This window comes from Pristis pectinata, chromosome 1 (assembly GCF_009764475.1).
Source record: "Pristis pectinata isolate sPriPec2 chromosome 1, sPriPec2.1.pri, whole genome shotgun sequence".
NCBI classification, from domain to species: Eukaryota; Metazoa; Chordata; class Chondrichthyes; order Rhinopristiformes; family Pristidae; genus Pristis; species Pristis pectinata.
In genome coordinates, this window is record NC_067405.1 from 121467260 (window position 1) to 121491117 (window position 23858).

General features: G+C 39.6%; 1 protein-coding gene across 2 annotated transcripts in view; it reads left to right on the forward strand.

Annotated features, from left to right (window-relative positions):
* Positions 1-2980: 2980 nt before the first annotated feature.
* The window catches only part of LOC127573656 (serine/threonine-protein phosphatase 2A 56 kDa regulatory subunit gamma isoform), a 119144-nt gene continuing 98266 nt past the window's right edge, over positions 2981-23858 (forward strand). For both annotated transcript variants that reach the window (XM_052022106.1, XM_052022192.1), the window contains exons 1-3: positions 2981-3270; positions 3665-3724; positions 20112-20274. In XM_052022106.1, coding sequence (XP_051878066.1) covers positions 3244-3270; positions 3665-3724; positions 20112-20274 — 250 coding nt within the window. In that variant the 5' untranslated portion in view covers positions 2981-3243. The remainder of the gene's footprint in view (positions 3271-3664; positions 3725-20111; positions 20275-23858) is intronic.

Consider the following 23858-nt stretch of genomic DNA (forward strand, 5'->3'; position numbering starts at 1 on the left):
AGTCTATTTGGGCAGAGCTGCTGCACCCCAAAGCACACGTGGCTCCTGGGCCCCTTCACTGTCCAATGCTATGATCCTCTTGAAAACATAATCCTTCAATCCAATGTATACCTATGATCACTGGCCCACAATTACAAAAGGCAACTGAACCCATCTTTCTCCACTGACAACCCAACCTCCCCCATGACTGGGGATATTTCTCTTTTTTATATGCACCCAGCAATGTTTTATTCCATTTTCAATAGAAAATGGTTGATGTATTTTAAAGGCATATCCTTCCCTATGACAGACTGACTTATTGCAGAATTAATATGCATGCATTTAGTGACTTCCTCAATGAGATGGCTTTAAATGTTTTGTCCTCATCATCATCATCCTTGTTCAATATTCCCACCTGCACTTCCTCCTGATCTAATTATTCTGCATGCACAGTACCCCAGCTGGACTATTCCTACTCCCACCCCCTTATGAAAGAGGCAACCAGGACCACTTTCTTTATTGATAGTTCTTTTCTTCAGGGATTTTCACCTACGCTTAATATCCCTTACCCGGCAACAATTGAATGGGCCTTCTGGGTTTTGCATTCATGCAACCTACTGGTTTACTTGAGCATCCAAATGGCTTGGCTGTGAGGATGTGAAGATGTCAACAATGCTACCATCATTACTTACTGTATGTGGGCTTTTATCCCAGGTGGCTCCTTGGTATTGCACCTTGAGTGAAACTGCCTCATACTTTTAAACCCACCTCCATTTGGCAACCATTCTACACAATCCCTGGAACATTAATTCTAGCATTTCAGATAGGTAGACCTGAACTTTCTCATTTTCTAGTCCACACACTAAGTGATTTTGACTGCTCTGATGAAGGGTCCCAGGCCCAAAACGTTAATTGTTTCTCTTTCCACAAATACTTTCAACATTTTCTGCTTTTATTTCAGACTTGCAGCAGCATGAGTCTTTATGATTTTCTCTAACTAAGTGACTCTTTAACATCCAATCTAAACCAGTCAGGAAATTGCCTCTTTCCCCATGTGTCTTCAGTTTGACTACGTATTTACCAACTGTCTCCTCTGGACATCATTCTCAAAGATCTCTGATTATGCAGGATTAAAATGTACCTTCAACTGAGATCACATATATAATTCATAGCACTAGTGGACTCACTAACATCTCAAGTGTTTCCAGCCCTACTACCAGCAACAATAGCACCTTACTCTTCTTACATTAGGCCACATTTCTGTGTCCTTCACCGGGACATCATTCTCACTCAAGAACATTTCTATTCATCCCACATACAGCACATGTAGCTGAGCCCACTCATATCCCACAAGTCATTTGACTTACCTATCATGTCCACTGCCTGCCATTTTAACTGCTCTGCTTAGAGAACCCCATTCTGTATCTTCTTTGCATTGAGCCACTGTGCTGAACTCCCTCAAGCAGTGGCATCCTAAACACGAGGATTATGGTCTCTTAGATCCTTAGTACTGCTACTTACTAAAGCAAACAATAGAGCTGGAGCTGTCAAGAGAATACCCTTTATTGAAGTCAACAACCTCTCAACTAATGGTATTACAAGTCTTACCACATGATACATAGTACTTTAAAAGGTAGTTTATGATTGTCAGAGATAGTTAAAATCTGTTCAAATAGATATAAATAATAAAAAGTTAAACACACCAAACCATAGCAAAAATATTCCAATTAAGCAAAATAAGTAAATTAAAACCTGCCTTCTCTCTACTCCACAGCAACAACCGTTCATTCAAATGAATAGAGTTACGCCTACCACCTGACATAAAGCTGAGGGTCCGAATACGAACTGCAGCAACACATCAGGGCTTCACTATTGGACTCTATGAGAGTTCAGCAACAGAGCGAAAGGTCAGGTGTGCTGGAATCTATCCTCCAGCTCGCCTCCGACTTCCGCCTTCCAATGCGCCCTCGCAGAAGTCGCAGACGAGCTGAATAGAGAGAAAGTTAAGACAAAGATGAGCATGATACGGCTTATGCACTAATTCAATTTTCTAAAAGTTACGACAGTTTGAGAAAGCAACTTAAAAACATGTTAAATTGACTGAGCTGCAACACCCTCCATGCCATAACCGCCCTGATCCAGTATATCTCCTCTTGAAACAAAAGCAGAAAGTGCTGGCAACACTCAACCGGTCAGGCGGCATCTGCGGAAAGAAATATAGAGTTATTTCAGATCGAAGCCCCTTCGTCAGAACCGGGAAAGAGAAAAGTATCTAGATTTCAGTTGCAGAGGGGGTGAGGGAAAGGGTGGATAGGTCTCAATGGATGAATGGAAAATGGAATGTTTGTGATAGCGCGATGCCGTGGGGATTTGAAGAGGTCCTTCGGTCATATCGGTTAAGAGGACAGTCACAGGGCCAAAGCCAGTGACAAACAAAAAAGCGCGGTGTGTTGCAAATAGCAGGATTGTGGGTCATGCCCAGCTTGTCAGACTGTACTGATGGAGAGGCAAAAAATATGCCAATATCACAAATTGATACAGGAGAAATTACCAATTCTGATTCAGACAGGGAAAGTAAGTTACCTGGAAAAAAAAACTGCTGTTGCTAGAAATCTCAAATAAATTACCCGAATTTGCAGCATTTTACATTCAGACTGGAAGGCTACAACGTGCACAGGTGGAAGATGGGGCTCCCCCTATAAACCATTTGATTGGTAGACCACGACAACTTATTCCAGTTTTGATGAAAGGTCCCAGACCCTTGGGGGGAGGGGGTTAAATGAATTATCTACGTTTCGAGTCGAAACCCTGCATCAGGGTTTCCAGGACTGATGCAGGGTTTCAACCGTAAACTTCGACCATTCCTCCCCACCCCCCAGATGCTGCTCGACCTGCTGAGTTCCTCCAAACAGACTGTTTGTTGTTCCCAGACTCCAGCCTATGCAGCCGCTTGTGTTTCCAGACAATTTGCTCATTTAGTTTTGTTTTCTAAAACACACAGATCTTCAGTAATCTCAGCAAGTTGATGCGGCGCGCAGGAAATGTAAGACAAAGTAACATACTTTGCATCAAATGGATAAAACTGCCCGTGCCCTGACCTGCTGGTGGTGTGGTGGGCGCTTGGTCACGTGTGGCCGAACAGCCAGTGGGAGTGAAGCATGAGCAGGCGGCCCCGGCTGGCACCGAGTGAACGGCCGCCAGCGGGAAGCGGTGGCTGGAGATCGAGCGCGGGGTGGCGGCGGTCCGAGTCGGGCCGGGCTCGAAATGCCGAATAAAAACAAGAAGGAGAAGGTGAGCAAGAGGTGGGCGCCTCGGAGGCCTGATGGGCATCACTTGGGGGCGTCATGGAGTCTGTCTGTTGCTCGGACCGGACGGCGAGGGACTTGGGGACGGTCGGGTTGGAGTGGCGGTTGCACCCCCTCCATCTCGCCTCACCCTGGGCAGTGAGGCGAGGGGCTGATGAGCCTCCATCTGGGCCAGTGCTTGTATTCGGACGCGGACCGGACTGCCTGCGGGACGTTTGCTGGGATTTATCCGCGGCCACTTCTGGAGGGAGGGGGTGTAGCAGTACTGGTCACCGCAGAGACGCGGCCGACGGCCGGGGAGCGACTCTGCTCGGCCTCCCGGCTCCTTCAGCTCCCGGGCTGATTGACTGACTGATTGATTTCTGCATCTCTCACTTTAGGAACCAACTAAAAGTGGGAAAAGCAGCACAAAGGACGGACAGGAAAATGCCGAGCATGAGGTAAAGATTGAATGCGAGCAGGCGGCGGCCCTCACTCCTTTGGAGCGGTTAACAGGGGCCGGTGTGGCCGTGGCCAGCAGTGCTTTAGGGGAGTGCTGCCCTTGCACGACTGCGGTGCCACAGAACGCTCCCAAGTTCCTCGTTGCTGCAGCCCTCAACTTTGTCGCCCTATTCATACATTTACAGTTTCATTCGGCGCAGGAATGCGATACAGAAGAATATTTGAAACCGTGTTGTGAATGCAGAAATAGAATTTTCTCATCATCCTCATTAATTGCAGTTTTCCATCGTAATCACCTGGAATCTGAAACGTTAAAAGGAGCCGTTCGACTCGCGTGATCTATGCCGGTTAGAATACTCCACGCAAGCTCCCCTTAGTTCAGCTCTGCGCTGAAAGGAGCCGTTCGTCACGCGTCAGTGGGAATACTCCACACAAGCTCCTCTTAGTCTGATCTCTGCATGTAATCTCCTTTGCTATTCCACTGTTTGTGTTTGGTCCATCAGTGTTATTTATCTAGACTACTGTGGCTTACCGTTTGGTTTAAAGAAACTCCCGAGTTATATGATGTTGATGGAGTTGCACAAGTGAGATCCCCGTCCCAAATCTTTTTCATTAAAACTTTTAATTCTAAAGAATGGTGGAGTAAAACTGGAAATGCTCAGCAGGTCAGGGTGAAACAATGTAGAGAGAAACAGATTTTAACATTTCAGAGTAATGACCTTCTGTCAGAACAAAGAAAAGTTTAGAAATTGAACATGATTTTTAGCATTCTCTTATTTCAGATTTCCAGCAATGACATTTTTTTATCTTGCAATTCCAGCACTGGTTTTCATTTTCTGTCTCATGTCCCTTTTCATTTTCTTCTAATTATATCTCCAGATTTTTAATTTAAGTTTTCAGTTGTCGTGCTCTCCCCACAGATGCTGAATGTTTTCAGCATTTTGTCTCCTGTTTTGTAATTCTGAAGTCCTCAATTACCCCTTGTCTTGGTTATCTATTTTCCAGAGAAGAACCCCAACTTAATCACAAAGTAGTAACAAGAAAAAAGGATAAAAAGGAGTGTTAATGAAATACATTGATTAATTTCTGAAGAAACTGGATACAAAAGCAGGAATTTATGTGACAATATTTGCTGTGATAAGGAAGGAAGATGAGGACACATTAGAGAAAATATATTTAAAAAATATTATTTTATTACACATAAATTAAAAACAAGACTGCAGAATCTGGAAATCCAAAAGAAAAACAAAAAAATGCTGGAAACATTCAGCAAACCAAAGAAACCCCTTCTTCCCAGTACCTCCACCACATCTGTTCCCATGATGAGGCTTTCCATATGTCCTTTTTCAGTAACCGGGGTTCCCTTCCATCACCATCAATGCTGGCCTGCTGCCCTTGCCCGTATCTTCTCCACTTCCTGCACATCTGCTCTCACCCCCTCCCCGACAAGGTTCCCCTTGTCCTCACCTACCACCCTACGAGTCTCCGTATCCAACACGTATCCAGGGTGGCACGGTAGTGTAGCGGTTAGCGCGATGCTATTACAGCGCCAGCGATCGGGGTTCAATTCCCAATGCTGTCTGTAAGGAGTTTGTACGTTCTCACGTGTCTGCGTGGGTTTTCATCGGGTGCTCCGGTTTCCTCCCACATGCTAAAGATGTACGGGTAGGTTAATTTGGGGTTTAAAATGGGCGGTACGGACTCGTTGGGCTGGAAGGGCCTGTTACCACGCTGTAAATAAAATTTAAAATTTAACATCATTCTCTGCAACTTCCGCCACCTCCAAAGGGATTCTACCACCAGGCACATCTTCCCCTCACCCCCCTCTCCGCTTTCCGAAGGGACTGCTCTCTCCGTGACTCCCTTGTCAATTCGTCCCCCCCCCACAGATAAACCCCCTGGTACTTATGCCTGCAACTGCACCAAGTGCTACACCTATCCCTACACCTCCCCCATCACCACCATTCAGGGTCCCAGACAATTCTTCCAGGTGAGACAGAGCTTCACCTGTGTGTCCAAGGGTGTAATTTATTGCATCCAGTGCTCCCGGTGCAGCCTCCTGTACATCGGTGAGACCCAACGCAGATTGGGTGACCGCTTCGTCGAATACCTTCACTCCATCTGCCGCAACAACCAGGACTTCCCGGTGGTGACCCACTTCAATTCCACATACCACTCCCATACTGACATGTCTATCCATGGCCTCCCCTACTGCCACATTGGAGGAACAACACCTCATATTCTGCCTTGGGAGTCTCCAACCTGATGGCCTCGACATCGATTTCTCTAATTTCTGGTAACCCCACCCCTTTTTCTCCCCCCCCAACTGTCTTCCCTTATTCCTGTGGCTCCCTTCCCTCGGCTTGATGATCTGCTCATCTCCTCTTCTCCATCCTTTATTTCATGGTCCACTGCCCTCTCCTACCAAATTTCTTCTTCTTAAACACTTTGCCTCTTCTACATCATCTCTCAGTTTATTACATCTTCTCCCCCTTACCCACCCACCTACCATCCCCTCTGACCTGGACTCACCTATCACCTGCCTGCGTATGCTCCTTCCCCTCCCCCCACCTTATTCTGGTTTCTACCCTCTTCCTTTCCAGCCCTGATGAAGATGAAGGGTCTTGGCCCAAAACGTCGACTGTTTATTTTCCTCCATGGATGCTGCCTGACCTGCTGAGTTCCTCCAACACTTCTTGTGTATTGAAACAGTTATAATTTTAGGTCAAAGACCCTTCATCAGAATTGGGGGAGGTGAGCAAAAATAGTTTCAAGTTGTGGAAAGGGTGGAGGAGGAATGGACAGGACAAAGGCAATATCTCTTATAGGTTGAGGCCAATATTGCAGGTGACCCCAATATTTATTGGGGGCATTTGGTTATTAGATTATTGAGGGAAGTTGAAGAGAAGACAAATAATAGGATATGTTAAACTAGTGAAATGCAGGTCAGAGCTGCTGTTGAATCCTGAAACCAAAAGGAGAATGCTTTGGGTTTCAGAATTCAGAAGATTAACTTTACTGAAGGGCTGGTTGGTTCTGAAGCAGATAGAAAAAGTGAGTTATCTGAAATTGTTGAATTCAAAATTGCAGTCTTCAGGACTTAATATATTCAGATGGGAGATAAGATGCTGTTCTTCAAGCTTGCATTGGGCCTTACCGGAATAGTGTAGGAGGCGACAGACAGGACAGAGTGGGATGGTGAATTAAACTGACAGGCAACTGGAAGCTCAGGATCACCTCTGGACTGAACAGAAGTGCTCTGCAAAGTGGCCGCCCAATCTGTGTTTGGTTCCTCTAGTGGAGAGGAATCCTGAGCACCGAATTCTAGATGAAGTACAAGTGAATTGCTGCTTCACCTGAAGAACTGTTTACGTCCTTGTGTAGTGGGAAGGATGAGGTAAAAGAGCAGATGTTGCATTGAAATGTGTGGTAAGAAGGCTGTGGCTCATAGGGTCAGAGGAACAAACCAGGGAGTTGCAATGGGAACAGTTTCTTCAAAATGCTAAAAGGGAAGGGGACGTGTAAGAGTCAACCAGTTACTGTGGGTCGAGTTGCACACAGGCTCGAAGTCCAAAGAACGATACATTTCCTTGTAAATATTTTGATAATCTAGGAGTTCACTGTTACTGATGCTTGTTTTTACCATCCAGAATTTATTTAACTTCCTCAGTTGCCAGGGTGGGATTTTATTTGACTTGTGGTCACTAATCCAGATCTTATTTTTGTTAGTCCGGTAACTTACTGCAATGCAACTGTACTCCAGTAGGTGTGGGTTACATCCACCTGGACCTGGATAGCTATTGTTTGACAATATAATTGAGTGTGGCTGGTTTGTTTAGTATTTTCTTTCTTTCTATCTGTATAGTTTAATATACCAATTAACTCCATTGTTGCTCTTTCCTCTTTGGCAACTCAGTTAAAGCTGCCACTTCAATTTCATCTCATGAATTTTTCTTGTTTACTCCTTAATGGACATCCTTAATATAAACTCCTCTTGTTTGTGTGTAATGTTTGTTGTTTACAGAATATTTATTTTTGATTTCATATTTCCTCCGTTACTTGTGTTGGCTAATGTCGATTATGGAAGATAAAATGATACCATACACCAATCTTGTCAGCATTATAAGAGTTGTTTGGGGTAAGAGACCATGTTCATCGACCAAGCCTCTGAAAGAACTTGATATATTTTTCAACATTGTCGTAATTGTGTTTTTTTTCCCCCCACTTTTGTTATCCTTTTTATGCATTTTGGAAATGCCTTTGTCCTTGGATTCAATTTATGCCTTATCCAAAGCATATCATTTTCAGCAAATTCTTCTTGTCTTTGTGCATTTTATCTCTCATTGCTTATTGATTCACCTTGACGTATTGTTACTTGTTCTATTACTTCATCAGTCAATATTTCATTTAAGTCTTCTGCCTTAACTACTACATTCTTTCTTGTGACTCTACCCTGAGGAACTCTTTCAGCCTTGTCTTCTGTAAAATAGAGGATTACCTTGAAGTAATTACCAGTGATCAAGTTCCAAAATATTTCAATGCAACAGAAGTGAGAGCGGTACTGTCCTTGGAACGTAATGAGGTGGGTGGTGAAGGAAAACATTCTGGAGGACATCCAGGATTTCACTAATTGGCTTTGCTTTCTTCCTTAACTCTTCATCAGAAGGATGGATCTGAAACATAATGGACAGTAAGAGTTTCCTCCAGGCTTTCAAAGTTTGAATCTTCACAGAATTCCACATATTTTCTAAATTGCATCTTTGGTGTACTTAGATTGAAATTTTTGAATGCTATCCTTATAGTACACCAGTTTGTTCTACAAGAAAGATTTCATGAGTGATTTCATTTTTTTTCTTTTTTGGAGAATTTCTTGATCCATTAGCTGTATACCATATTTGCAGACAGGAAAGCTGTGAAAATATTCCCAGATGTTAACTTGGACTCTTAAAAGATGGACTCTGTGGTTATCAAGTAAAATCACCTTAGTATCTTCTGGCTTTCTTGTTCTGAAGTGTTCCTAAAATGTTCCTTTTTACTGCATAAAAGCACATTGGAACCAATAGAGTAAGATTTCTCTGTTCATCCAGGCATTAAATTGTGCTTTGTATTCCAATAGTGAATCCACGATGCCCTTGAAATATCTTGGCTTGCTGTATTTTCCAACAACCAGTAATTTTATCTTGTGCATGCATGCTATATTGCATATGGGACACTATCTTGATCAGTTGAGGATGGAGGCCTAGCCTATTTGATCTCTCCTCAAATGACAGACTCGATCCCCATGGTGTAAGTCACTGATGGGTCAACTTCTTTCTTGTTTGAATTTAGTGCTTATAGTATTTTAAGGAAGGAAAGTATGTCTTGCATTTGATGTTTTTAATTGTACTTCATTTTGTGGTTGTCAGTTACATTAAACTTCCTGGTTTTTAATTACTCAGTTTCTTTAATGTTCAATCATTGTATCAGTTTTATTTGAATTATGTCTGGATATTTCATCTCCCTTCTCTCTCTAAATGAGGGAAAACCAGATCATGTTAATTCTAGGCTGTGTTGGCTTATCAAATCCATATAGATTGTTCTTGTTCTTCCAGAAAGCAAGAGGTGACCTGTTTGAGATATGTGGCTGAAGAAGCCGTGGCAGATTGCTGTTGGCCATTTGTAGATCTTAAAAACTTGTAGACCAAGCAACGCTAGTGGTGGAGGAATGAGTATTTAAGGTGGAGGACTGGATGCAGATGAATAAGGTTGGTTCTCTCCGCGACACTTGTATTTCTGTTAATGATGATTTTGCCACCCATCTTCCAGGAATTGATGGTGGAAGAATAGTTTAATGTTGTTGAATGGTGGATAGGCTAACCATGCAGAGGGTCCATTGCTCATTATTTCCGACTTATTCATTTTCTGTACATTGGTCTCATTGACGAGTCCAGCACAAATTGCCCATCTTGAATTCTTCTGGATAAGGTGCTGGTGAGCCACTTTCTTGAACTGTTCTAGTACCCCCACAATATTGTTGGGTAGAGAGTTCCAGGACCTAGACCCAACACTGAAAAATCAACACATTTCTAAGCCAGGGTGGTCTGCAGTTTGGAGGAGAGTCCATATGTGGTTGTGTTCTTATGCACCTGCTGCCCTTCACCCACTTGGTGACTGAGATGGTAGGAATAGGAGGTATCCCAAGAGTGATCTAGGCAAGTGTAGCAGTACCTGTTCTGAATGGTGTAGATAGTGTGACATGGATATTACTTGTACTTTTCAACCCACTGCTGAAATTCTGTCTTGAGTCTTGTATGTTGTTTATTCTACTTCATTATCTGAGTTGCAGCTATAAACTGTTTCATTATTAGAGGACTGAACAATGTACTGTCATCAGTCAACATCCCCACCTGTGATCTTTTGACAGAGGTAATTCATTAATGAAGTAACTGGATTTGAACTTGGACTCTACCCTGAGAAACTCTTTTAGCCATGTCTTCTACTGGACAGGTCATTACTTGGAAGATCCAAAATATTTCAATGTGATGAGAGTGAGAACAGTACTGATCTTGTAATGTAATGGGGTAGGTGGTGAAGGAACAGGCTCAAATTGTTTATTTCAGTCATTTGAGTGTTGTCAAGTTTTTAGATACATATGACATAATTATTTTAAAGTACATTAGTTTGCATAGGCTAAAAAGGTTGTCCTTTCAAAGTTTGGACTCTCAATTACTGTTGAAACTAGCAGTACAAATTTTAAAATGCTCAATTTTGAAGTGCATAAAGAGATTTCTAATAATAAGACCATTGGAAGTAATATATGCATGACAATTATTGCAAATCTCATAGAACGTAAATATTACAGCACAGTACAGACCCTTTGGCCCACAATGTTGTGTCGACATTTTATCCTGCTCTAAGATTTATCTAACCCTTCCCTCCCACATAGCCCTCCATTTCTCTACCATTCATGTGCCTATCTAAGAGTGTCTTAAATATCCCTAATGTATCTGCCCCCACAACCTCTGCTGGCAGTTCGTTCCACACATCCACCACTCTCTGTGTAAAAAAAAACTTACCCCTGACATCCCCCTTATAGCTTCCTCCACTTACCTTAAAATTTATGCCCCCTTCTGTTAGCCATTGTTGCCCGACAAAAAAGGCTCTGACTGTCCACTTGATCTATGTTTTCACTTTTTTGATAAAACTTTGTTAGTGATAGAGAGCTCAACAGTTTTCCAAAGCATTCTTAATCAAAATGTCAGTGGTAGCACTCTTCCCCTAATTTGGATGATCATTAGTTAATGCTTCACTCTAGGACTTGGGTACGAGGTCTAATCGGAGATAATACAGAATGCTTGAATTACACAGCAGGTCAGGCACCATCAATGGATAGGAAAATAGAAATGAAATGTCATTGACCTGAAACATCAAAAGAATGGAAGGGGGGTGGGGAGAGTTAGGAGTAAAACCAGTTATAAGATGCTTGGGTTTGGTACTGAACTAATGCTAGTTTGTCAGATAAGATGAATTTCATATGAAATATTAAACAAGACCTTATGGCATTATTTCAAGGGAGAAGGTTCTTGATGTAACCTAGCAAATTCTAGCATCACGTTATCTGGCCATTAATCTTATTTGCTCTGTGCAGTTTGTTGACTGTGTTTACTCTATCATCAACCTAATATGGTTACTTCTGAGGTGCAAAGTATTTGATAGTGACCTGAGGACATAAAAACATGACAATAATGGCAAAATCTTTTTTGATAAAACTTTGTTAGTGATGGAGAGCTAAACTGTTTTCTAATATTTTTATATTTCCTTTTCTGTCTGCCTTTTTTATAATCACAAACAGACAATGAATTGCACCAGCAACATAGCATAATCTCTAAGTAGTGTTACCATTTGAGAACTACTTTGCCCATTGAAGTGTGGCTATTACACTTTAAATAATACATTTGGCATTAGTAACTATCTTATTTCTCACAGGCAGTAGTTCAACCTGAGTTTTGTATATAGTCCCTATTGCACAAGAAAATCATTGAGACAATGAAGCTTAAGGAAGAGAGTTTGATCCTAGTGTTAGAACACTTTAACTTAGAAAATGTTTAAAGCAATTGTTGATTAATGCTTTTATTTGGAAGAATTTTCTTTCCATTAATATATGTGGTCTGAACTTTTTTTCCAATTTTCATGATAGCATTTGAAAAAACTTAATGTTTGCAGGCATAGAAAGTTCTGAAGGCCAAATTCAGAACATGCTCTTCTGCATGTTTCCTCAGTGTTAAGTTGTTGTTGTTGTATTACTATGGAGGAACAGATAGGGATGAAGAACCAGGGGGAAAAAAAAGTATATTGTACACAGCCTATGATTTTTCTGGCCTTGAATTGTACTTTTTTTTAAAGATATCATAAATTTATCCCTGACTGAAATAGAGGGCTTTTTTCAACCCATGTTCCCGTTGAAGGTGGGAGTGGGGAGTGTATTGGATATTTTGTCTTGGCTCTAAGTGCATACAGTTTGATTGGAACTGCTCATGTTCAAGTCCCTCTTGGTATTAATGGACCTTCATCCAGACAACCTGCATACAGGCACAGGAACTATGCCATTGGTACTTAAACCGCAGTTGCCCAACAGATTTTCTGGTTCTTCAAATGTCCTTTTAAGGACTAATAATGGAAATGGTATTTTGTTGTATGGGTCTTGTTTGCTTAAAGACTATGCCTATTGAGGAAGTAGCATACTAATTTACTGGTCCAAAATGACATTTTTATTAAATCTTAAACAGTTTAGAATATTGTGTATTTGAATAACGCATTTATCAGGAGCATAGTTATGTTGTAAGTCACTGCTAATGTTGCATCATAACAGATGGTGTACATGTCTTCTTGATACTGAATACTTTTCTCACGTTGAAATCAATCTAATTTGAAAAGGAGCAGTTTTGCTCGTGAATACTTGTGGTACATTCCTTAACAGTTTGGATTGCGCTGGATCTGACCTGCCGCCCATGCAGACATGTCCAGATGCAAAGGATTAATCTCAAGGGCCATCCTTGCCCTTGAGTCATGTGGCGATGTCTCAGTGGCAACTTGGCCTCCGATGCTGTAATATATATTGTCAGGTTTTGATAGGACGCAAAGTAGGAGGAAGAATTTTGTGTTCAAAGCTGAGGCTTTTTAAATTGTTCATGTTTCTGATAGAGATTTTAATCCTCACTATTTCATTTTGTTTTAAGTTTAAAATTGCATTAAGATGTGAATTAAAAATTAACATAAAATAATTTTAAATTAACTTTACTATTCTGCAGACCAATCGTCTCCATTAAAATGAATTGTTTCTTTGACCCTGTGCTTGCCTAGGATCAGAGAAGTGATTTCTTTAAGTTTTATTTCTCCCAGCTGGAATCCAATGACAGAATATTGTGATAGATGAAACAAGAGGTGTCACAGAGTAAGGCCGGCACTTTCAGCAGGCCCATGCAAGTCCAAGATCTCTTTTTAAATGACTGAATGCCAGAGGTCCTAAAGGCTATAGTCAGGAAGGTCTGTTACATTCTGCTTTCAACATGGGCACTAACACCACTATTCACATTCTGCAATAATGTTTTTTTGGAGGCTGTGAAGAGACATTTTAAAGTACAATCATCTACTTTCTTGGTTTGAGTTCCAAGTGGGTATAGATGTAACCCTTTTTGTGAAAGTGTACCCTGTGAGGTATAAAACTAATTTGATATTTTGGTTTAGTTCAAATATTGCTTGGCATTGCTTTTGATAATCTGTCTCATTTTCTTTGATTTTGAAGGTGCTGCTATTATAGGAAAAATGATTTTCTATTGTGCATTAACATACATATTTAGAACTACAGCACAGGTAGTTCCAAACATGATGCCAAATTAAACTAATACCTTCTGCCTTCACATGATCCTTAAACCCTCCATTCCCTGCATATTTATGTGCTTGTCTAAAAGCTAATTAAACATCACTATTGTATCTGCTTCCACCACCACCCCTGGCAATGTGTTCCAGGCAATCTCTGAATTTAAAAAAAACTTGCCCCGTACATTATAAACTTTCCCCCTCTCACCTTAAAGCTGTGCCCTCCAGTATTCAACACTCCTACCCTGAGGAAAAAGATTCTGACTATCCTATCTATGCCTCAGAAGTTTATATCATGTCTCCCCTCAGCCTCCAATGCTCTGGAGAAAACAGTTCAGGTTTGTCCAACCTCTTATAGCTAATACTCTCTAATCCAGGCAGTATCCTGGTAAACCTCTTCTGCACCCTCTCCAAAGCCTCCACATCCTTCCTCTAATGGGGTGACCAGAACTGCACACAATACACCAAATGCGTCCTAACTAAAGTTTTATACAGATGCAACGTGAGTTCCTGTCTCTTGCACTTAGTGCCCTGACTGATGAAGGCAAGCATGCCATATGCCTTCTTTACTACTCCATCTACTTGTGTTGCCACTGTCAAGGAGCTGTGGACTTGAACCCCAAGATCCCTCTGTGCATCAATCCTGTTACGCATCCTGCCATCAACTGTATACTTTCCCCTTACATTTGACCTCCCAAAGTGCAAAACCTCACACTTGCCCAGATTAAATTCCATCTGCCATTTCTTCACCCATATCTGTGACTAATCTATATCCTGCTTATTCTTTGACAACCTTCACTATCTGCAGCTCCACCAATTTTTGCGTTGTCTGCAAACTTACTGACCAAGTCATCTACATTTGCGTTCAAGTCATTTACAGATTTCACAAACAACAGAAGTTCACAGACCTCCACCCAGAATAACACCCTTCCACCACTAACCTCTGTCTTTTATGGGCAAACCAATTCTTAATCCAAGCTACCAAGTCACTGTGGATCCCATGCATCTTAATCTTCTGGATCAGCCTACCATGAGAAACCTTGTCAAATGCCTCAGTAAAGTCCATTTGGGCATCGTTTTGCTCACCAAAGCAACTACAAAATTTACTCATGCAGAATCTCACTTGTGCAATGTCTTGTCAATATAACCTTATTTCCTGTGTCAAAATTTTGTCTCAGTGTGTCACCATTTCATGATGACAGATTTTTTTTCACTTGTAGCATCTTCTCAATGATGGGATTCAAAGCTCTAAGTAGCTTGTATATTGTGCTTTTGAAAATATAATTATTGTTTGGTCTAGAAATGTAGTAGCATATTTGAACATGGTCTCGTTGCTGTTTGTGGATTTTGCCAATAGCAAAATTATTTGATCATGGAATAAATATCCTCTAGTACAAAGCATTCACTTGTTTTTACATTAGCAATAGTTGGTAACAGAAACAGGAAATGCTATAAAAATATACAGCTATTCAGTATTTATAACATTGTTATCATTCTAGAATGATGTTTATGGGTTTAATAGTGCCTTAGGACCTTTTGTTTACATCTATCTTGGGGACAGTTTGTTCCTCTGACAGCACAGCACTCAGCTCTTTTTTAGCAGTATCAGCCTAGATGTTATGCTCTAATATGGTGGGAATTGAACCCATTATGTCTTGGAAGTGGTTCCATGTGAACCAGGTAAAACTGTGGCAATAATGGCAAAAAAAAATGTCGACTTTTGTTTTTGTAATAGGAATTTCTTATATCTGTCTGTTTTGTTGTAGGTTCATTCCTCCTACTAGTGCTGGCATTTGGCACAACTTGATGAGATTTACTCGCTGGTTTCTTTTTATCTAATATTGTACCTTATTTAGTCAATGTGGAAAATATTACAAAGCCATAAGCCTTTTGTTAATTGGATTTGGGGCTATCAGTTGTTTCCATGATAGCCCCTTGTTTTCTTTCCTGATAGCAAGTTTGAGGATGCTTTAATTGAGTGATTAGCTCTACTCTGCATTATGGAAGTATAACCTCCTGGACTCCTTAATCTAGATTTTATTTAACCTGCATGTTCCTCTCAATTTTCTTCAAAAAAAGTTCAATCAACTACTGAATACTGAATGAGTTTAAAAACAAAATCCATTACAAACATGCTTTGTTTGACAACATGCATGTGTTAAATGACCTGATAAAACTTTTTGAACTCTTACATTTGTTTTTCCCTCTAATTTGCCTTTCATGTAACAATAGGAGGTATAAGAAATATGTAGAAAATATTTTATTTTTCATTACAGAAATATGCTGTAATGCTTATGTACCTTGCCAAACTCTTGCAATCTCATGAAGCTTCTGCATTTTCCACATCACTGAAGACAGTATGATGCAACTTATGTGGATGATTACTGTTCTCATTGAGAAATCAAACTTCATGTCCTTTGACATAAAAAGAACTAGATTCAAGCATTCTGGGTTAAATACTTTTAAAACTAAATAGAATTATGAATTATCAAAGCATGAGAATATTGTAGTTAAACATAATTGGTAAAATTCATTGGATTAAATACCTGTTTTGTTTTGCCTTGAAACTTTTGACAAATTCCATTTACCTTTTATATTACTACTCCCCTTTTGGTCACTCTACAAATTAGAATTCACGTCAAGCAATTTCTCCTACTCGCCCCCAAACCCCAAACATGCTTTCATTTTTACTTTTTTCATTTGTTACATGGTAGTACAGATTTTCCACTGAGTTTAAATGGAGCTGGAAGTAGAACCCACTGAATTTCAGATTAACCCCTTGATGTTCCCAACTCCAGCCACACACCTCACTCGCAGTCTGGATCTCTGGCTTGCACTGTGGACTAATGTGTGAGCCAGGTGCTGAACCATCAGGATTTTCCCACAATCAGATGCTGGATTATTAGAGTTTTATTGTATTCACATGCTTCAACAGTTTATATACACAGAAGACAGCCATTTGGTCCAATATCTTCATCTCCTCCTCGCCAAAGGAATGCTATCTACATATGGTGGCACCCAAAACTGCGCAATGGCTCTGGGCCTAACAAATATGTTGCTATGTTCTTGGAAACAAAACTGAGTTTATAAAACAAGAATGTTAAATGTGACTCTTTTCTTGCACGTGAACTAAATGTTTATGAACCTCTAGATGGCTGAGAGTTTTCATTAACAGTATTCTCCCCTTCCCACTCCCTCTTCCAAATGGTTTAACTTCATATTTAATCCACATCATCCAAAACATGACTTTAAAAAAAGCATCTGCAGCACCTGCAGTCTCTTGTGTCTCCACATTTTAAATAAAAAAAAGCACATGAAAGGAATAGATAGGTTTAAAGTAAACCAGCATGAAATAGATTCACTAATCCTACGTGTCCTTTTCCATACATGAACAAATTCATTTTTCTTCTAAGTCCTTTCAAGTCAGGTCAAATTAAAAATGAGAATAAAGATATGGCTGAGAAATTAAATAGATTTTCTGTCTGTTTCTATATCTGAAAACTTTGTTGTGCAACAAACTTTCATAATCTTCCCTTGTAATAACTCTCTGCAATCTTATTGGTTAGCCATTTATGTTTGTATTTCTAAAAGATTGTGAAAAGAACACATTTGTGTAATGCCTTTCTGGATCTTGAGGTTTCCCAAAGTGCTTTACTTCACTAGTGAAATTTATTCATTGCTATTATATAAGAAAGAAGGCAGCCAATCTGCTCACTATAAGGTCTGGCACAGCAATATGATATATCTAGTGAAGTTCATTGGGGGGTAAACATTGGCTAAAAATTCTCAGCAATTCATCAATGCCATGGGATCATTTATTAGAAAGAGCACTACTGATGGCTTTCGAGACTGCACAGGAGAGTCAGCCTGGATTGAACTTTCAAGTGGCAAGATAACAATGCAACCGTTGAGCAATGGCACTTTTTATAGATTAATAGATTATTAAGGTATTTAGTGCATTTTAATATATACCAGAATTACTTAAATTCTGTTAGGTACTTGCAGCATACCTATGAAGAATTTTAATGTATGTTATGACCAACTATTGTTTCTATATTGATATTTTTCTTTAAATTTCAATATTTCTTTCTTGCCTCCAATTCTTACTAATAAGGCAAATCTTAATCAACTGAATAATGTTATGTTTATTCAAAGGAGGTTGGAGACAGCAAATTGTTAAGTTTGCTAAAACAAGGTTTAGTTGAATTTGGGAAAGACTGTTTCTAGTCTGGGAGAGAAACTACACAGACAATTTGAAAATAAATGTTAAAAATCTATTATCGTGCAAGGCTGACCCGAGTACTGGTTCTGTTAATGTTCTAAATATGTAACCGCTGGTTAATGAGATGAAAAATGATTAAGGAAAGTGAATGCAAGTAGATCTACCTTCAATAACAGAACAGCTTCTTGTGATTCCACTTTATTTCTAGCATTGATTCTTCTGGGAGCAGAGGAAGGAAAGGATCACTATTTTGGTAAAGTTAGAGAACATAAAACCATAATTGCAACTCCAGCTCATTAATTGTTTACATAGTTATATAATAAATCTTCTATAGTGAGTCACATAAAGATTTTTCACTGCAGACTTTTTTTTTGAAAATGGTGATGCTTACATATATTAAGTTCTTCCAAATGAGTTAGCTCTTGCAAAAAAAATTCTCAGTGCAAGCCAAATAAAACCAGAGTACTTGGATATTAATTGAAACTGTTAAGTAAGGACGTTCATTTTTAATTTTAAAAAGCTAATTCTCACGTTATGAAGGGCCATATTCTGTAATGTTGTGTAAGAATATTTGATTAAGCTATCGCTAAGCAAGGTATGGTGGTAGTTATTCTACTTGTAATTCTGAGATCTGCACAAATGATCTAGAGATTTGAGCAAATTCTGTCACAGCAGGTGGGGAATTTAAATTCAGTTAAATAAATTGGGATTACAAGGCTATTATGAAGACCATAATACTGTCAAGTTGTGATAAAAATCAAAATACTGAAAATGTTCAGCACATCAAGCAGCATTTGTAGGAAAGCCAAACTGATGCAGTTCCTTGACCTTCCAGGACAATCAGAAAAAACATTATTTTTGACTTTTTCAGGAATTGTTGAAATCTTTCTGGTTCACTAATGATCTCCAGGGATGGAAATCTGCCTTCCTTGTCTGTTTCTGGTCATAGGTGATTCCAGATCTACAGCAAATATGTCAGCCATGAAACCTACAACTTGGCAAGGTCCTATGTGAGCAAATCTGAGTGGACATGAAGATGAGGGTGGGAGTGAATGATTTTTGACGCCAAGGCAGCATTTTACGAAACATCAAATGGCCTTAATAAAATTAAAAATCAATGTGAATCGGGTCAAAATGTTGCTTGCTGGAGTCATGCCTGCTACAAAGATGGATGGTTGTAGTTGTTGGTGTTCTGTCTTTTCTGCTTGTGTCTTTGCTGAGGAGGTATCTCAGCAGAATCCTAGGTCCAGCCATCTTCAGCTGCTCCATTAATGATTGACAATGTGTCACATGGTTTTTTTTGTTTGTTAATGCTTGAGAGATTGAGAAGCTACAATAAAAAGTGACCAAGTGCAAGTTTTTGAAATATATGCTAATATTTACAGTATTGTTGCATAATCGTCCTTTTTTTTCAACTGAATTTGATTCAGCAATTAGACTATATGCTAAAATTTGTATCTGTCAATGTAATTGACATTGTATATCTTCATTGTGCTTCTCTGTCTTTTGGAGATACTTAGCAAAAATACTATCAATCCCAACCATGTTGAAAACATTTCCAGCAATTGCCATTAAATTCTGATTCAAATTACTTTTGTGTTCCTCATTTATTAACTATGACAAATGTTACCCTGATCTGCATTTTTCTTTGAATTCCCGTGTATGGTTGCATTTATCTTTTAGAGGGGCCCTGGTCAGAGCATCCATGTTACAACCCTAGGAGTCTTTGTGATGACTGATCCTGCTATCATCATTCATCAAATAAGCCAGTGCTATTGTGCCTGCCAGAGGAAGGACTTATGACTTTGGTGAATGGACATGAAGACAGACTTTGTCTCTGAATACTAAAGAAAATATTGACAGGTCATCAACCTGAAATGTTAGCTTTCTTCTCACAACAGATGCTGCCTAACAACCTGACGATTAAAATCACTTTTGAAGCTCTTGAAGGTGATATATGAAAGTCTTCTAATATAGTAACATGATTTAGATTTAAACTTAAAAATAAAAGATACAGCTTCACAAAAATGAACAGGAACTGTAATATCATAAAATAATAAGTGCTCAGCAGGTTAGCATCCATGGAGAGAGAAACAATTAATGTATTGGGTTGATGAATGCCAAATTCCTGAGTATTTCCAGCATTTTCTGTGTTTTTTTTTCTGATTTCCATGTGTTTTTTTCCTATGTTTTTGATTCTTTTATCTTTCAGTGACTAAATTGGCTACAAAGTGTATACAGATCTTGAAATTGAACCATAAAGCTGTAGTACAATTTGAAAATTTCTACTGAGATTTTTTTATTTGCAGAGCTCAAACAAGAGATCCAACAACAGTACTCCTCCTACAACACAGCTGACAAAGATAAAGCTTCCTGGTTCCACTGCAATAGTGAAGAAAGAAAAGCGACAGAGTTCTTCTAGGTTCAATATCAGTAACAACAGAGAACTACAAAAACTACCACCTTTGAAAGGTAATATTTATTCAGTTTTATGTATTTAACTGTATGGCAATTTTTATCTAAATTGGTGAATCCACTGTAACTGGGTATTGTAAAATCAAAAAATATCTGTTGCTGTACAAAACTTAAGTATTGCAAATGTTAGAAATCTGAATTTAGCATCACAAATGTGGCAATTTCGGGTCACATAGATCTATGGAGAGGAAAATGGAGTTAATGTTTTGTATTGTAGACCTTTTAATCAAAATATTCTGATGAAATGTCAGCAACCTGAAATGTTAGTATTCCTCTCACCATAAATGCTGCCTAACTTGCTGACATTTTCAGAATTTTTGTTTTTATTTTGGTTACTTGTGTGTGACTGGTCTTGCCTGTTTTCGATGTGTCTCCTGTTTTGCATGTCATCTTTTTCAGCCTTAACTCAGTGTAGTGTTCTCATCTTGGACAAGGATAACTCTAAAGGCTTTGGGATACAATCTGGGCAGGTTCCTCAGTACATTTTTGGGAGAGTGCAACATTGTCTTGAGGTGTTACCTTTCAATTGAGGCTTAAACAGAATTCCATCTGGCCCCAATGGTACACGTAAAGATCCCATACACTATCAAAGTTCTGGTGTTATGAACAACATTTATTCTTCAATTTGTACCTAGAACAAATGCTCTGAGCATTTATTTCATTGCTCTTTGGGATTTGGCATGTCAATTGCCTATTGTTGTAACAGTTACAACACCTGTATAGCTGAGGTTATGATGCTTTATAATGCAAGTTACTTTTGTCTTGTTTTATTTTTAGTTGGAGGATGTGGGTGGGTTGGTGGTGCATTGTGTAGGAAGAACCCATCAGCTCTGTTTAGTGCTGGAAAGTGAGAGTATCTATGTGGGAACTAATCTAGGTCAAAAGCATGATTGTATGATTTCATAGAGCTAGCGATGGGCCCTTTATTTTATTAATGAGCTGGACGATTATCATGATTGTCATTGTCCAGGCGGGTTGGGATCAGTGGAGGATGAACATGAGGTTGAATACTGAGAGATTGGTGCCAGCATAGGCTAATGACATGTGACTGAATGAAAAGGGCAAGTCTGTAAAATTCTCTCGCCCTTGCTACTTTTGCTAGGCTTGACCAACATAGCCACATCTAGCATTGTCTAGAACTGCTTGACCAAAGCAGGTTTCCATTACTAAGCAGAGAACTAGAATTTTGTGTTTTTTTAAATTATTACTTATTTAAGTGCTTCAAAAGATGTATACATCTTGATGCTGATGAGTGTGGCTCAAGTATAGATGGTGGACCTCATGACTAGGATAGGTTTGAACTGAAGCTAAGGCTTGGGAGCGGCTGAAAAGAATCAGGACCAATTGCAGGTCTCGGTTTAGTTAGGCTTTGCAGGGGAAGAACCAACTTGCCTGTTGACAGGTGGGTTGATGTAGTGAAAGCATTCGTTTAACCACTAGGTTCCCACCATGTGCTGCTCCAACTTATTTTAATTTCCTGTCTTTCTTGCTATATTCTTATCCATCCAATTTCCTATTTTTATCTTAAAGCTTTCTATACTTAGAGTCCAGTACGAGGCCTGCATGCATACAATCAAGCACTAGCTTTTTTCTATGCAAGGTACCGTGACTAAAAAAGTGCTAATTATAAATTTTACTTCAAGGATTTTGACAACTGTATTTTTAAATTTAATTGAGAAAACCCAAGGATTAGACAGTTTTAGGGGCTAAGGAAAAATATTGCATTTGTTATTTGTGAAACATTATCAGAAATTAGGTGGCTACAAAATCTGAATTCATTTGTCACCAATTGGGGGAGAAAGTACACTGTTAAAAATCTGGTTTTGTGGGGAAGACCAAGCCCTTGCAGTTTTTAAATTGAAGAGTAAAGGGGGGGACTTGGCTATTAGTATATTTTCAGTTCAAATCATCCTATGTTCTGATAATGCTGCAGCACATGGGGTTCCATCCACACTACTGACCTTAATTTGGCAGTCTGCCCTCGAGACTATGATTGAATCAGGTTCATTATCACTGACTTGTATGATGTGAAATTTGTTGTTTTGCGGCAGCAGTACAGTGCAAAGACATAAAAATTATTATAAATTACAAAATAGTCCAAAAAAAAGGAATAACGAGCTAGTGTTCATGGGCCATATAGAAATCTGATGATGGAGGGGAAGAAGCTGTTGCTAAATCATTGAGTGTGGGTCTTCAGGCTCCTGTATTGATGGTAGTAATGAGAAGAAGGCATATCCCAGATGGTGAGGGTCCTTAATGATGGATGCCAATGATATACTTAAGTCGTGTACCAATGAATGATCTACCTAAGTGGTTATTTAGTGCCTCCCCCCCCCCCCCCCCCCCCCCCCCCCCCCCCCCCCCCCCCCCCCCCCCCCCCCCCCCCCACTCTGCCTGATTTGAAGACAAAATATCAATACTAAGAATTGGTGGGTCTTTTTCTTTGTGACCAAAATTTTTTCTGCCATTTTGTGTGTGAACATTTTGAGTTTAGAAGTTTGATTTTTATCTCTCTCCCTCCCTATTTGACTTATGTGACTTGCTGTTTACTTTGTCACCCTTCACATTTTTAGCTAAATCTAAATGAGCTTTGATCGTAAGGGAGTTAACACTTACAAAGCATCTACCTGAATTATATGGTGTTCAGTTGCTGCACCTCGGCACTACTCCTTGGGTACTGATCAGTTGTCATGATTGGATTGTTTTATTGTCTTCAGAACCTAGGGTCACTGAGGATAATTGCCTAATGACTTTACTATAAACAGAATAGAGATAGAAACAGACCTTCATAATCTATGGCTTACCTAACTATTCCTTGAGTAAATGAATTGGAGGAACATTTTGCTTTTATTTATTCACTTGGCTGTACACCTGCTTTTGTGTAACAGAATAAGAGAATTAATATTTAATTATGCAGAGTACTCATTTGAAGGGTCCTAAATACTTTGTTAATTGCAGTGGTGCAGCAGTTACAATCAAATCTTCAGTTAACTCAGTCTTGCATTTTCTTAAGACTTAAAATCAAGTATTTGTGCACTATATCATGTATTGCTGTTGTGGGTGACTTCAACTTCCCCAGTATAGACTGGTACCTCCTTGGTGCAAGGGGTTTAGATGGGGCAGAATTTGTTAGGTGCATCCAGGAGGGTTTCTTAAATCATTATGTAGCTCGTCCAACTAGAGGAGAGGCCATACTGGACCTTGGTATTGGGGAATGAGCCTGGCCAGGTGACTGACCTTTCAGTGGGGGAACATTTAGGAAACAGTGATTACAACTTCTTAGGTTTCAAGGTAGCTTTGAATCAGAATAAGTATGGATCTTGCTGGAGAGAGGCAGGGAAAATTACAAGAGTATTAGGCAGGAACTAGGGAGAGTTAATTGGGAACAGCTGTTTTTGGGCAAGTCCACATCTGATGTGGGCATATTTTAAAGATCAACTACACAGAATAGAGGACATGTATGTCCCAGTTAGAAGGAAGGACAAGGATGGCAAGGCAAGAAGGCAAGAGAACCTTGGATTATAAGAGAGGTGGTGAATTTAGTCAAGAAGAAAAGAAATATGCAAGGTTTAGGAAGCTAA